Below are 14,866 nucleotides of genomic sequence, written 5' to 3' on the forward strand. Positions count from 1 at the left end.
CTGTTAACTTTAAAACTCTTTAGTTTAAAGCACCCCCACCGTGTTTCAACACGCGGACGTATGGCTTAATTCGAAGTACTTCATGCGTAACCATTATTATTATTAATTGGTCATTTAGCAGACGCTTGTATCCAAAGCGACTAACAGAGGGTGAACTGTTCATCAATAACTGCTGCTGAGTCACTTACAATAGGACCTCGGTTTTACATTCCTGTGTACTTAGAATTCAGATATGCTTCTGAGACCTAGAGGGGTGCTGTACAGGGATGGAAATAAGACTCCCGTTGCATATTGGTTTGACCCATTCCTGGTTTTACTGTGAGTTTAATTAGACACATACGCGTGTTACCTATACACCGTGATTAACTGCTTTGCAATATGAGTCTTATTTCCGTTCAAACTGTCCTGCTTTGCATGCTGAATCTGATCTTCAGTATACACACGCACACACAGCCTGGCAACAGCAGTTCACTCCTCCACAAGAAAATCCCAAGCAGAGTGGGACAGACATACTGTCAGGCTTTTGTAAGGACTTGTCTTTCAGAACAGACTTGCAGGTATTTCAACTTCTTAGCTTTCTGTAGCTTACATTGGCGACCTGCAGGAGATTCTTTGTAATCAGCTCGTGATTACAACTGCCCTGGCTGCAGTACAAATTAATGTTCTTACTCTTAGTATGTTATTAGTTATTAATAATAAAATTATTTATTAACGATTAAATTTTTTTTAAAATTATTTCTTTAGTTAATATGAAGTTCATACAGCCAGTTCAGTCCTGAATTATTTGGCACCACAGATTTTAGATACAAATATGTATTCTAATTTGGTCACTTCTACCCAAAATATGTCCCATGTGCAAATCTGTTCCCTGAACTATCCCCAGAATTGTGCTTAGCAGCATCATCTTCAAACCATTGAACTGCTGCTCGACGGAAGTAAGGGGAGCAATGGAAATGGTGGGAATCCAAGGTCGTTCAGACCCAGATTACCACTAGTATTGGACTACCTTACTTGGTACTTTAGGTAAAACTGTCCAAGATTACTGTTTTTTTTTTTTTTTATTACTCTTCGTAAATAAGGATAGTTATTTCCAGTCAAGACCAGACTTTCATATCTTTCATTAAGACGTATCGTCTACTGTATCTATATGCATAGTTTGATAACTTCAAAAACACGAACATTCCTGTGCTGTTATCGGTAGGTATTTGAGTTACAGGAGCTACCTGTTGAAATCCATAAACAGTACGTGGATGTGAGATGCAGTTGTGATCTGTGTTTTTCACTTGAACTGATACTGGTAAACTTCCATCGAGGTTAACGCCCTAATTAACACACCTGTGAAAATGCCAATAACTTGCAGCTGCCCGACGAGGAAAAGAGCAAATTTATAAGGTACACAAGAAAAAAGTAACCATGTTTTTGAAAATATGAAAACGAATCCTTATTTATTTAAACAGAAACAGATTTTTTTTAAAGAATATATATATATATATATATATATATATAATCAATCAAACTGTAGTCATGCAGAATTATTTAGCCTAAATGATCATGGTTACATTTTTGGAAAACAAAACAGAAATGCCATCTGCATAAGTGAAGCATCTGCTGCCGATTATGAATCAACTTGTAACATTCCTAGGCGGTAAAATTGAGAAAAGTAAACATCCTGCTAAGTACTGCATTGATTGGGAAACACTGGGAAAAACTCATGTTGCACATCTGACTGGAAAGCGATCACTTTAGAGAAAGCGAGCGGCGGAGAAAGGAGAAACTACACGTAATTTTGGTAAGTGTAGTTCATACTGCAAACTGGTATATATCTGCTCAGCTGGATTTCCTATTTCGTCAGAAACTCGAAGAAAATAACGCATTACTGTAAAATCTAAGTACATTCATTAGATTGTGTTGTGTGCTGAATTGAATGTAGTGTGGTGGTCGCTTAGCCGACTGTCTTCCTGGGCGCTCTTAAAGTTGCATTTTACAGCCTTTGCTGGTGAAACTTTTTTTTGTATCATTATAAAACTGTAACTGTATGGGTCGGCACTAATAGAATGTAGACATTGATGTAAAAACTAATTAGTAATACTAGTGATTAGTAACAGTGTACGGGTAACCTGTCTAGACTCTGTGAACGAGTAAGAATGAAGAGACCTCTTTGCGCCATTCCAACATACCATACTGTAGGATTTGGTTTAATTGACACCTATGCTTTAATAAGAACATAAGAAAGTTTACAAACGAGAGGAGGCCATTCAGCCAATCTTGCTCTGGTTGTTAGCAGCTTATTGATCCCAGAATCTCATCAAGCAGCTTCTTGAAGGATCCCAGGGTGTCAGCTTCAACAACATTACATTTGGGGAGTTGGTTCCAGACCCTCACAATTCTCTGTGTAAAAAAGTGCCTCCTATTTTCTGTTCTGAATGCCCCTTTATCTAATCTTCATTTGTGACCCCTAGTCCTTGTTTATTTTTTAGGTCAAAAAAGTCCCCTGTGTCGACATTGTCTATACCTTTTAGTGTTTGTAAAGCGTTAACATAATTTTCAACCAATATCCCACTGGATAAGCTACAGCTGTATTTTGTTAGAGCATTTTACAGCACTGGGTAACCACTGTGGATTGCATCTAGGGGAGATGCCTAAAAATGAGTGGCTGATGCAACCCAGGTGGAGTCACTGTAATATTCTCTAAACAATCCAGCTGTGGCTTATCCTGGTCAGGCACAGGCACAGGCTGAGCAGTTTAAGCCTAAAGTAAAATAGCTGAAACATTTGTCTACTAGACTTAGTGGGGGTCTTTCCAATTGACCTTAACAGTGGCAGATCCAAATACAGCAACTTAAGCAAATAAATATCCCCACAGTACAGCACGGAATGGATCAAACTGCTATACAATAGGAGTGTTATTTCCACCCCTGTGATGTAATATTGCAAAAAATAGTGTGTTTGCCTTTTAAAGCAGAGCCCAGCCAGGTTGTCAGTTAACACCACCTTCTAATTTCCTTTTGCAAGCCCCATGCAGTAGCACTGTCATGAGCTAACCACAAAAGCATCAGCGTGTCGTTCTTCACAGTGCAGCCACAGCCAGTCGCTGCATTAGTGGTAATGTTCTCATGCTTTTGCTGTGTTTTTTTTGTCTGCTTACAGAGTGGAAAGGGGCTGCAGTTCAATAAACTCACTTCTGACTGCAGGAACGAGAGGAGAGAGAAGACATGAGTGAAACTTCGTCCAGGAAGACCAGAACCGAGACAAAATTTGCAGAGGTACAGTAAGATCTCATCTCCTGTAGTTAATTTATTTTTAAAGGTCTGTTGCTTGAGCACTGTACTCATTGTCTTCAAAAGATCAGTCTTTTATACCTGGTAACAATACCCCCTGCAATACTCCCTGTACATTGTTGTGGTCGATACAACTTCCTTTGTACTTGTGTTCTTGTGTCTATAGATCAAAATATCAAGTAGGTATAGCATGTGTTTTTACTGTTTCTTTGTGCTTTCTTTACATAATATCAGTGCCATAAACTAAATGTGTTATGCTGCTAATTAGAATCGGTGGAGATGTTCTTAATAAATTGTGTTTGGTAAAATTCCCTCCTACGTTACTCTCTGTACACTGTCCTGATCAATGCAACTTATTCAGCACTCGCTTTTAGCGTCTGTGTTACTGTGTGATTAATGTCGTCCTCTGCAACCGTCACCTTCCCCCAATCACAAGTTGCTTCTAACTGCGATTTTTAGTAGTTGAGCCATTTAATGAAAAAGCGCAATGTGTTCCATTGGATAAGTCCTCAAAAATGTTGGGCTTGCCATTGTTCCTGTTGGTGTAACAAACATACCTTTTTCATGGAATAGCCCAGTTGTGTTTCTGAGAGGTTTGACATTTCATAAAGACTTGTGGCACAGAGGTGTTTGCCAAATGCAGTTGGGATAAAGATGGTCCCCGTAGGCGGTCACCCACATTCCCCATTTCAGATGATCAATATCTAGCCTTCTACCCATTTTTATCAAGCAGCACATTACTTTGCAAACTGGCGATTCTAAACCATAACAGCATATTGAGCTTATTCATTCATTTTATAATTACAATTGGATGTCTTTCTGTAGTTTTATACACCCTGTGTACGTTATGAGTAATGGTGATAAGAGTGTGGATACACGATGGATCCAAGTGGGTGACACAAAAACAATTAATAAGTGACGGAAGACACAACTGTGCATGATAAAAAGAATGCATGATTAACTATTTACTTATGTTGATAGATTAAGGCATTTATTTTTATCCTTACGGGTTCAACGTTGCCGTTGCTTGGCGAAGCCATTATTGTGACGTGGCTGCTGTGAGCTAGCCATTGAATTCTGAAAAATGAATATGCTATCAAACACCCATACACATAGTTTAAAGTAAAATCGGCTTGTTTAGTGACCTAAAAAAAACAACTTGAATTTTCCGTGCACCGCTTTGACAGGAACTTAACCTTTTCTGTAGGCTTGTCCATATCAGGAAAATCTCAAGTGGGTAGAACAGAAACTGGAGGGCCAGTCAGGCCAATCCACAGTGACACTCTTGTCATTCTCGAGGGGATGCCAAGCCACAGTTCCAGGGATCATTGTGTCTGTCAAAATATTGCAAAAACACTTTTTCAATGGGCAGTTCAGACAAAAACATTATAGAGAGACAGCTTGTATCTTCAGTGAAAGCTGGTGTTAAAACAAATGACTAGTTTGGTTACCCACTTAGACCATCAGATAGAACAAAAGCTTTGTATTAGGAAACTGAAGAGGAGATGGAAATAAAGTCCCCTAATCCCGTCGAGCTCGATAAAGAAAAGCCTGTCTGATATAAATACTAGCCCGATGAAAACTCTGCTGAGACTGGTTATGTATAGGAAGTGAGGTTTTTGTGGTCTGGCCTGTGTGCAGGCACACTGCTGGACTTGTGCAGTAGCAGTGCTAGCCTGGCTCTTGTGCTCTCCCCTGTCTCCCTGTGCAGTATGTGGGCTCCTGTGTGGTGGAGGAATGCTGTCTGGATGAGAAGACCTGGCTGGTATATGAGCTGCTGCGATCCCTCAAGGTAATTCAAATCCCCTGCTGTATGGCACACTATAGAGTGAAATATCTGAAGAACCACGTGTCTAGCTTTATCAAATTGAGTGTATCTGCTCTGTCACAATTACATTTCACATATCTATTCGAAGGACATTATTTAGCGTAACTCTGATTTTCTATTTTTCACATAACTGAGCACAACAGATTACATTAAAACACAAAGCAGATGTGTAATCTGAAAACGATGAAACTATCGCATGGGTAAAGGCCTTTTGATAAATAGGACCACGGCACAGCACTGATTTATCACTGTTATACTACAGTTTGTCTGAAAGTCATTGTAGTCCACTGAAAGCTCGAGCGTTCCTGTGAAGCGTTGTAAGCAGTAGTTTTAGTACAGGTGTGGTTATTGGTGTCATCTTTTCAGTTATTCAGTTGTAACAGAACTGCTGACCTCCACAGAAAACAATAGGAGAGCAGTGTCACACTTGTCACACGAAGCCAAGATCGTGACCTTTTCTTGGTAATGTTTTGAGATTTTTATTTTTGGGGTTTTACCTCTAAGGTCAAAGGTAAAAAACTTAAAGGTGTAACTTCCTTTTGTTTTCTTTCAAATGTATTTTTGTTGATTTGCCGTGTGATTTTCAATGGCAATGACATAGCCTATATAAATCGGAGATGGTAGGCTGTAACCTGTTGGGTGATTTGTCACATTATGACCCAAGCCTGCCTTCCATTGTGCTTCTGACTGCCTATTCAAACCCTGTCCTGGAATAGTCCTCTTTCACACGAGTTGAGTCATTATCTCCAATGCTTACTAACACTTCCAGAAAAGAATATGTTTCTGAAAAGGCAAGGCTGATATTCTGAAGCGAGGTGGGGAAAGATATTAGTGTCGCTCTGTGATGCTCATAGGTGAAGCATTGTTCACTGAAGCCTGTGCAACACTGATATACTTCCCCTACTCACGTCAAAAAATCAGAAGCAATTCTTGCTGAAATAGTTAGTAAGAGTGGCAGCCAATGATCCAAGCAGAAACCTCAATAGTCATACAGAAGACATATATATATTAATGTAGATTGTATCCTTTTGATGGACTGTAATGAGGCTGTGTGGTCCAGTGGTTAAAGAAAAGGGCTTGTAACCAGGAGGTCCCCGGTTCAAATCCCACCTCAGCCACTGACTCATTGTGTGACCCTGAGCAAGTCACTTAACCTCCTTGTGCTCTGTCTTTCGGGTGGGACGTAGTTGTAAGTGACTCTGCAGCTGATGTCTCTGTAAGTCGCCTTGGATAATGGTGTCTGCTAAATAAACAAATAATAATAATAATAATATAAAGTATGATATTAGGATGTCTAAAATGAGTGCTTCTCAGGGTTTGTGAAACCAGACGCTAGTGATAATAATATAGCAGCCATTCAGTTCAGTGTCTTCTCCCCCAGGACTGCAGCAGACGGAGGGCCGTCACCCTGAAATTCTCCACCAAGGGAGTGAAGGTATACGATGCAGACGGAGTGGTAAGAGTCCAGCGGTTCATTTAGGTACTGTAGAGATTGTCTACAAGTAAACTGTAAATTTGTGCTTGTGAATGAATAGGAAGAGTTCCGGAAGGAGGAGCAGTAAGTAAGAGTCTTGAGGCATTGACTTCTTCCTAGTTTCTTATGTTTGACCTGATCACTGCCATACGGTTAGTCTTTCGTTTTAAATATGAATGAGAGAATTATCAGGATATTCACGCGTCTTGATTTTGAAACAGAAGAAACCAGAAAGTTTGTTTTAGATTAGATCTACTGCTTCAGTTTTTTAATCTAAATACACATTAGTCCCGAAGTTTCCGTCTCTTATATTCTTATGTATCAGTGATTGAAGTGTGCTGGCTGGCTGTGGCCTCTCTGCTCCTCTGGTACAGACTCTACTGATGGCTCACTCCATGAGGAGGATTCTATTCTCCACCTGCCGCCCCTCGGACTCCCAGTTCGCCTTCGTTGCTCACAACCCGGGCTGCTCCCCAGACGAACTGTACTGCCATCTCTTTGTGGGCAGCCAGCCCTGCGAGGTACTGCGCGCTGCCAGCTGTTTAAACCCTGTCTTTATCCATGGGCACGTATTCCTAAAACTTGCTAAATGCACCAGCAAGACTGATGTCCCTTTTTGTTGTTGAAAACTCTCCTGAATTGACTGTGCTCATTGAAACAGTATACAGTCTACAATTACGCTCAACTTCATCTTGCTATAGTATATGGTTAACATTCAAACTGAATTGAAAACCCTCTCATTTCTTGTAGATTATTTGAGAAAGTTTCCACGAAAAGTTCTGACCTGGGTTTTGTCCAATCACAGACCTGGTTTTTGTTCTGACCTGGTTTCTATCCAATCACAGGTGCAGATTTTGTTCTGACCTGGTTTCTGTCCAATCACCAGCCTAGGTTTTGATAGAACTTGATTTCTATCCAATTGCAGGCCCGGGTGTTGAACCTGCTCCTCTGCCGAGCCTTCCAGCTGGCCTACCTGGAGAAGCACCCGGAGCAGGCAGAGAGTGAGGAGACAGCGTCCGGTCTGGAGGGCCTTCCAGAGGACATCCCTCCCCTGCCCTCCCTCATCGCTGACAGGGTCTCCCTCAGCGTCAGCGCCCTGGTGTCCTTCCGCAGGGCCCCCTTTCAGGGAGAGCTCATACCTGATAAAATGGTGAGACGCTGGCACCTCGGGATACCTGCCAAAGAGCCTTCTAGCTTCACACAACCCTCCTCCAATGGAGCTACTTATTAAACCTGAGCTGTAGAGGGTACTTTAACTATAGATTGCTTTAAGTCAGATGCAAATGTCTCTTTTTCTGGGGGATATGGACCTCGCACCTCGCAATGCTATTATTCTTCACCACCTCACTTCTCCAATTTTTTTTTTGCTGAAAGTTATTAGGCAATTGTTGCTTCTGCATGAATACATAGTTTAGCTATGATATTTACAGATTTGTGTAATGTAATTTCTTATTCTTAATCATTCTCAGGCAGATAAGAAGCTGAGCGTTCCTGCTGTGAGTCCTGCCTGCTCCCCGACGCTGGTCCGCAAGAAAGCGATCCGGAACAAAGTCCTCCGCTCGGGGGCGTACCGCTCCTTCACCTACGACTCGCAGACACACCGCTCCATCCAGGAAAAGTGTAAGGATCACTGGGACCACGCCACTTCCTTTTATTGTGGATCCTAGTCACAAAGCTTTAACGGCACACATAACATCTCTTAAAAGCAGACTGAAAAAATCTACGTGGCAAAGCTTTGAGAATAGAGTCTTTCAGCAACATTTGCATGTTTTAGCAGCTAATTCCGATTGAACTGTAAAGACAGGTCATACTTAAGTCTTGTGACAACTGATATACAGCTGTGATCTATTTCAATGTCTTTGTTTCTGATCAGCTGCATCAAGCACTGTGACGTACCGTTTTATTTTTTTGCGTCATGTTTTTGTTTGAATGCTTGCTTCTTATGTAAGAAATCTTGTGAGCCTTTTAACTTCTAAACTCCATGTTGAATGGATCTGAAAATGTGTATTCTGTGGGAGAACAAAACCGGCACAGATATTTTAAACATACTCTCCTGTCGCCGTCCCCCCAAAAACTGTTTCGGTAATCTGCATTAAACAATCTAGAGTGCAGACAGACTAGAAGCCAAGTTATCCAATGAAATGGCAAAGCCTATAAGACTTCTTGCACACTTACCAGGTTTCATGATGTTTCAATGAAGAACCTTTTCTTCAAACATGTGACTGATTTTAATTAAAGCATTTTAGGCACTCAGAGTTCAGGCACAGAAAAGTTCAGGGACCAAGGCTAAAGCATTGCATTGTATTAAAATGCTTTCCGTACCTCTAACAAGCTTTGAGGTGCTGAAGATGACCTGTTCACCTGCTCCAGTAATATTGTATTTGCCCCCCTCACTCACATCACTCTGCCTGTGCTTCCAGTGAACCGGGGGTGGAGGAGTTTGGATTTTCAGGTGGGAAAATCCTTCTCCCTGTCAGAAACCCAGGACATCCTCACAGAAGCTGTGTGGTCCTTTTCAGGGATTCACAGGTCAGTGACCCTGATGTAATGTATCTGTTATTCCTCTCTGGCCCTATTGCTCAGCGATGAAACTGACTGAAATACAAAAGAGATTGCACGGTTTAATCCACGCCTGCCTGAGTGACTATTATTATTATTATTATTATTATTATTATTATTATTATTATTATTATTAATAATAACAATGATAATTGTATCTATTTTAATTTTATACATACATTGCTCCCTCTCTTGCTGTGACTAACTTACTATTATTGATAGTATAATTTACTATTAGTCTAACTTTGTTTTTATTCCAATTTATTTATTTATTTATTTTGAATTGTTCTAGTTTTTCAAACCAGTTTTTTTTTCCTTAGTTTTTCAACTTGTATAACTAAAACCAAATTCGTATCTCTTTTTTTAAATTTGTTTTATTAAATTCTGTATGGGACTCTTTTTAATTGAATGGTTTAATTGTTCTTTTTTATGTGTGTGAAGCACTTTGGGATCCTGAAGCGCTATAGAAATGTGAATTGTTTTTGTATTAAATATGTATACCTCTGCCCCCGCACCCGCCCCCACACTCTCTTCAAACCTGCTTGTCACTATTACTGTACATCACTCTGCAAGAGAGAGCAAAGCATAACTCAAAACGGTCTTGTCTTTGTTCAAAATTGTGTTTTTGTTTTTGATATAGAACAGGAAATGCTTAAAGGGTAGATATTTTCAGCATGGGCTCCTACGATAACCCCCCACAAAGTCCTTCTGGCTGCCACTGTAGAGAAAGCAGCTAGAGTCTGAAACAGACAATCCCCTTTTAATTACACACTCTGCACAGGATCTCAGGGTGTGAAAATAACATGAATCGTCTGCTTGTAACGTTCAATCCTCAACTGTAATCTTGCTGTTGCTTTAACTAAGTGCAATTTAACAGTGAAACCGAGATGTGTGACACTAACGACATACAAACCTTTGCAGAACGTACAGTTTAAATTGAAGCCCGAAGCTCCAGTACTCTTGTCTATGAATTCACACTTGATAGAGCTGATGTACTTTATTTAAAAACTCTCCAAAAGTTTATTTTTATTTTTAAATAAAGTAGCTGCTGCTTCCTGGTAGCTGATCACCCAGCTCAGGATACCAGGATACAGCAATCTTATATGAAATAATTGGATATCTACAATATATGTAAAAAAAAAAAAAAAAGTTAAGTACAGCTATGGCCAAAAGTTTTTCATCACCTAGGATTTTAGGATTGAGACATTAAAAAACTAAAATATATGAACATAACATGATCTTTTTATTGAACATCATGTAAGATTTTCAAATCTTTTTCAATGGAAAACTACAACGCGGTATGCAATTCAATATGTTAACATAACATTATTCGTCAGGTTTCATTCAACTTTATGAAGCAAAATTTGTTAATTTTACAGGGTGGTGCAAAAGCCGTAGAACTGCACAAAAAGTGAATATTTGATTGTTCTGATTGAGCTCATCTGCATATTAGCAGCATAGATGTTGATTGGGCAAATTCAAGCTGCTGTTTCGTCAACTATTTCACTTGGAATGGTAAATTAGCCAACATCAATGACTCTCGCCTCTAGAGAGAACCAAAATATTCTCATCGCAATAAAAGTGGGAACGGTAAATATTTTTAACGGAGCTAAGCACAGGTAAGCAATGGATTTTGTGTGTAAACAACCCTGTGCTTGTGTTGCAGGGACAGCAGCTCTTCACTGCTCCGCAAAGACATCCTGGGAGCATTCCTGCTGTGGCAGAACCCCAACTCTTCCAAGTCCTGGTCCCTGTCTGTTCGCACCCCCTTCGGCCTGCAGGGATACCAGATCAACAGGAACCCGAATGGGAACTACATCCTGAAGGTAAAGGGCATACAGGGCGAGGGTTATAGCCTGGAGTGATTTTCTGTTTTTGCTTGTAAATCAGCGCCTCCAGTATGAATTTAATAAGTGTACAGTGTCAACGATTTAAACAGAAATCGTATTATTGGTTTTATGCTGTTTATATATTTTTATTTAAAGAATCGATTCGAGTCAGACATTACCAAAGGAAGGTAAACAAGCTCTCATTTACCTAGCGTTTCCCAAAAGTTTTAGCAGGCATAGGATACCCTTCAGCGTGTCTTTTTTTTTTTATAAATGTCTTCTCTTCCTTTCTGCCTCAGCACCTCCAAAACGAATTCAATAGCATAGAAGCCTTAATCGACCACTTCACAGAGGTCAAGGGGGAGCTGCTGTGTTCCCTAAATTCTGCCCGCCTAAACCACTGCTACGAGGAGGAGGACTTCGTGCGAGGCCCAGGCTCCAGCCTACACCAGGCCACAGGTAAACGTGTGGTGGATTCCGAACACGCAGAAGAGCCTCTGAGCCTGAGGCAGCATTAAATATTGTGAACCTTGCGATACAGACCTGACATTTAACAAGGCATGGAGGCTGGAGACCTGAGAAACCTGGGGGAACTAGATATCATAGTGATATCTGCTTGCCTCTCAATATAGAGCATTTTAAACGGTGCTTATGGTGTCTCCTTCCTGGATTGACATTGGACAAGCACTGGAGAGATTGTTCTTGTTTCTGTAATCTAGGTTGGGGGTGGTTACCCATGACCATAGATGATTTCTACCAGGGGCTTCTTCCAGCTTGTTTCAAAGCTGGTTCATTAACCACTGAGCTGTCCAGCTCTGGGCTTCTCAGACGCCACTGCCTAGTACAGTATGGGACTCTTGCTGGAAGAAGTGGGAATCTGTGTGGAACACAGCCCTGGTCATGACTGGCAGCTCATGAGATTCAACGTAGAGCACCATTGGTTTGAAGCATTCACACCATTGTGGAGTCTATTTTAATGATCTAAGCCAGGGGTCTCCAACCCTGGTCTGGGACAGCCCCTATCCTGCAGGTTTTATAGATGTCTTTACATCATCAGTGGCTAAAGATCTGGAACACCTTTTAATCTTGACTAATTAAGCCAATAATGGGTTCAATTAAGTAAGCGAGAGCTCGGTTGAAACGAAAACCAGCAGCCCCAGTAGCTCTCCAGGACTCGGGTTGGAGAGCCCTGATCCAAGCAAAAAGAAATCCTCCTGGTGATTACTCCCAGGCCTGATTCAATGGCCCACTTTAATAACATTACTACATACCATAAATAAGAGGTCCCTGAAAAAGCAGGTTTTAGTCTGGCAGTATTTAGATCTGCCACTGTTCATATAATTAAACTAGACGTGTGTGTCTCTTGTCTGCATGCAAGGACACTATAGCACTAAAATGTGGTGAATGGTGGGTAGCACTACTGTTGAGCTTTTGTGGCACTTTTATAAAAGGAACGTAAATGTCTGTTAAAATTCAAATATATTCGCTGATATCTATGTGACTTTGTTTTATGACTCATATTTGTAATTGTTAATAAAGTTGTTGTTTTTGTAGTTTTTTTTTATTTCCAGTTTTATTTGTTTCTGTCCTCATCAATTTATTTATTATAGTCTGTCAGAATACCACTGTCTGCACCTCCCTAGGAATAGTCTACTGTTTCTGCCCTCTTACTAAAATGATGGCATTACATTACACCATGTAACAAATTTTTTTTTCTTTTTGGTTCCTGGGTAGTAAGTGTTATTTCCTAATTGCTTATGCCTCAAAAGTATAGAAAATGGCTTTTGTGACCAGGACAGTGATATTTTGAAATGTACCTATTTTCCAGAACATTCCAGGTAGATTCAGTGCTGAGTAAACTTGGAGTAACTTCTAGAACTTTCCAGTAATATAAATAGTAGTATAAATACAGGGGCCTTAAGCCCACCAGTTCAGTTTAGTTTAGTTCCAGCTGCCTAAGTGGATACATATCTGCATTTTTCTGAGATGGCATCAAGAGGCTGCAAGCATCCGGCAGACGCATTTTGCTATGTATGCGGCCAATTTATCAAGACAAGAGCGAAAAAGTACACCGTGGAAGCATCTGCTAAGATGTGTGAGGCCTACAAGGCATATTTCGGTATGCCTGTCGGGGATCAAGACAAACCCTGGGCACCTCATTTCACCTGCGAGCACTGCAAAAAAACTCTGGAAGGTAAGATGGACACTTGTTGCTCGGAATTTTATGTTATAAAATTTGTTAAAATTTTTAAAATTGTAAAAGTTTTTAATTTTAAAATTTTTTACAATTTTCAATGTTATTGAAAAAATATCATATATGAAAAATGTTGCGAGAATCTCTTACACATTAGTCACGGGTGAAATAAATGTATTTTTGTAGGATGGTACAGAGGGTAAAAGAGAGCCATGAAGTTCGCTATCCCAAGAATTTGGCAGGAACCCACTGACCACTCAAGCAACTGCTACTTCTGCATGGTGGACCCTTCCAAACGTCGGACTGGCAAGAATGCACCTGCTATCACGTATCCGGACCTTCATTCATCCATCGCCCCGGTGCCACACTGCAGATCAGAGGAAGCGTCACCAACCTTTTTCCAGCTTCTTCACCCGTCAAGATGGGCTCTGCTTCTGCCACAATGTGACCAGTCTGTTCGAGGCAATCGGAATCGCCTGTAACCAGAATGAGTGGCGCCTCTTCATTGACAGCTCATCCAGGAGCCTCAAAGCCATGCTACTCCATAATGGTAACAAGTACCCGTCTCTTCCCCTGGCTCACTCGGTGCACCTCAAAGAGGATTACAACAGCATCAAGACCTTGCTGGACGCCTTGAAGTATTATGAGTACGGCTGGGAGGTCATAGGAGACTTCAAAATGGTGGCATTCCTGATGGGTCTCCAAGGCGGTTTTACCAAGTTTCCCTGCTGTCTTTGCCTTTGGGACAGCAGGGACACCAAGGCGCACTACCACAGGCAGGACTGGCCACAGCGGACCGAGTTCTCTGTGGGGAGGAACAACGTCAAGTGGGAGCCACTGGTGGACCCCCGGAAGGTGCTGATGCCACCACTGCACATCAAATTGGGCCTTATGAAACAATTTGTCAGAGCTCTAGATAAGGAGTCGGCAGCCTTCAAGTACCTTCAAGACTTCTTCCCTAAGCTGTCTGAGGCAAAGGTCAAAGCCGGTGTCTTCGTCGGACCACAGATAAAGAAGATCCTGGAGTGCAATGAATTCCCCAAGAAGCTCACTAGTAAGGAGAAAGCGGCTTGGAACAGCTTTGTCGCAGTGGTTCGGGGCTTCCTGGGCAATCACAAGGCCGAAAACTATGTGGAGCTGGTTGAGACTCTGGTGAAGAACTACGGCACAATGGGCTGTAGGATGTCCCTCAAAGTCCATATCCTTGATGCTCATCTTGATAAATTCAAGGAGAACATGGGAGCGTACTCGGAGGAGCAAGGCGAGCGCTTCCACCAGGATATACTGGACTTTGAACGCCGCTACCAAGGACAGTATAACAAGAACATGATGTGAGACTACATTTGGGGGCTGATTCGTGAAAGTGATTTACAGTATAATTGTAAATCTCGAAAAACTACTCGCTTCTAAATCTTTTGTAGTCATTTTTGTATTACTTTTAGTATAAATACATGTTAATTTGGATTCATATGTTGTTTTTTTTCTGACTTTATGTGAACGAAAAGACACAAATTCGCCCGTTTTCTCATTGGAAATAGGTAAATTTCAAAATATCACTGTCCTGGTCACAAAAGCAAAGTTTGTGGGGAATAATAGCCATTTTCTATACTTTTGAGACATAAGCAATTAGGAAATAACACTTACTACCCAGGAACAAAAATTGTGTTACATAGTGATCAGTGCTTTAAAATGTATCCCATTTGA

General features: G+C 41.0%; 1 protein-coding gene across 3 annotated transcripts; it reads left to right on the forward strand.

Annotated features, from left to right (window-relative positions):
* Window positions 1-436: 436 nt before the first annotated feature.
* Window positions 437-12,525, forward strand: LOC117432465 (SH2 domain-containing protein 5-like). 3 transcript variants are annotated; one of them, XM_059002473.1, is made up of 10 exons: window positions 437-557; window positions 3,148-3,263; window positions 4,990-5,070; window positions 6,488-6,562; window positions 6,955-7,101; window positions 7,506-7,730; window positions 8,050-8,200; window positions 9,001-9,109; window positions 10,806-10,965; window positions 11,268-12,525. In XM_059002473.1, the coding sequence occupies exons 2-10, from the start codon at window positions 3,213-3,215 to the stop codon at window positions 11,484-11,486; spliced, it is 1,218 nt and encodes a 405-aa protein (XP_058858456.1). In that variant the 5' UTR covers window positions 437-557; window positions 3,148-3,212; the 3' UTR covers window positions 11,487-12,525. The 3 variants fall into 3 exon arrangements, with proteins under 3 accessions (XP_058858456.1, XP_058858457.1, XP_058858455.1); XM_059002474.1 differs by lacking the exon at window positions 437-557 and adding an exon at window positions 1,113-1,197; XM_059002472.1 differs by lacking the exon at window positions 437-557 and adding an exon at window positions 1,491-1,789.
* The last annotated feature ends 2,341 nt before the right edge of the window (window positions 12,526-14,866 follow it).

The sequence above is a fragment of the Acipenser ruthenus genome, chromosome 27, assembly GCF_902713425.1.
Source record: "Acipenser ruthenus chromosome 27, fAciRut3.2 maternal haplotype, whole genome shotgun sequence".
NCBI lineage: Eukaryota > Metazoa > Chordata > Actinopteri > Acipenseriformes > Acipenseridae > Acipenser > Acipenser ruthenus.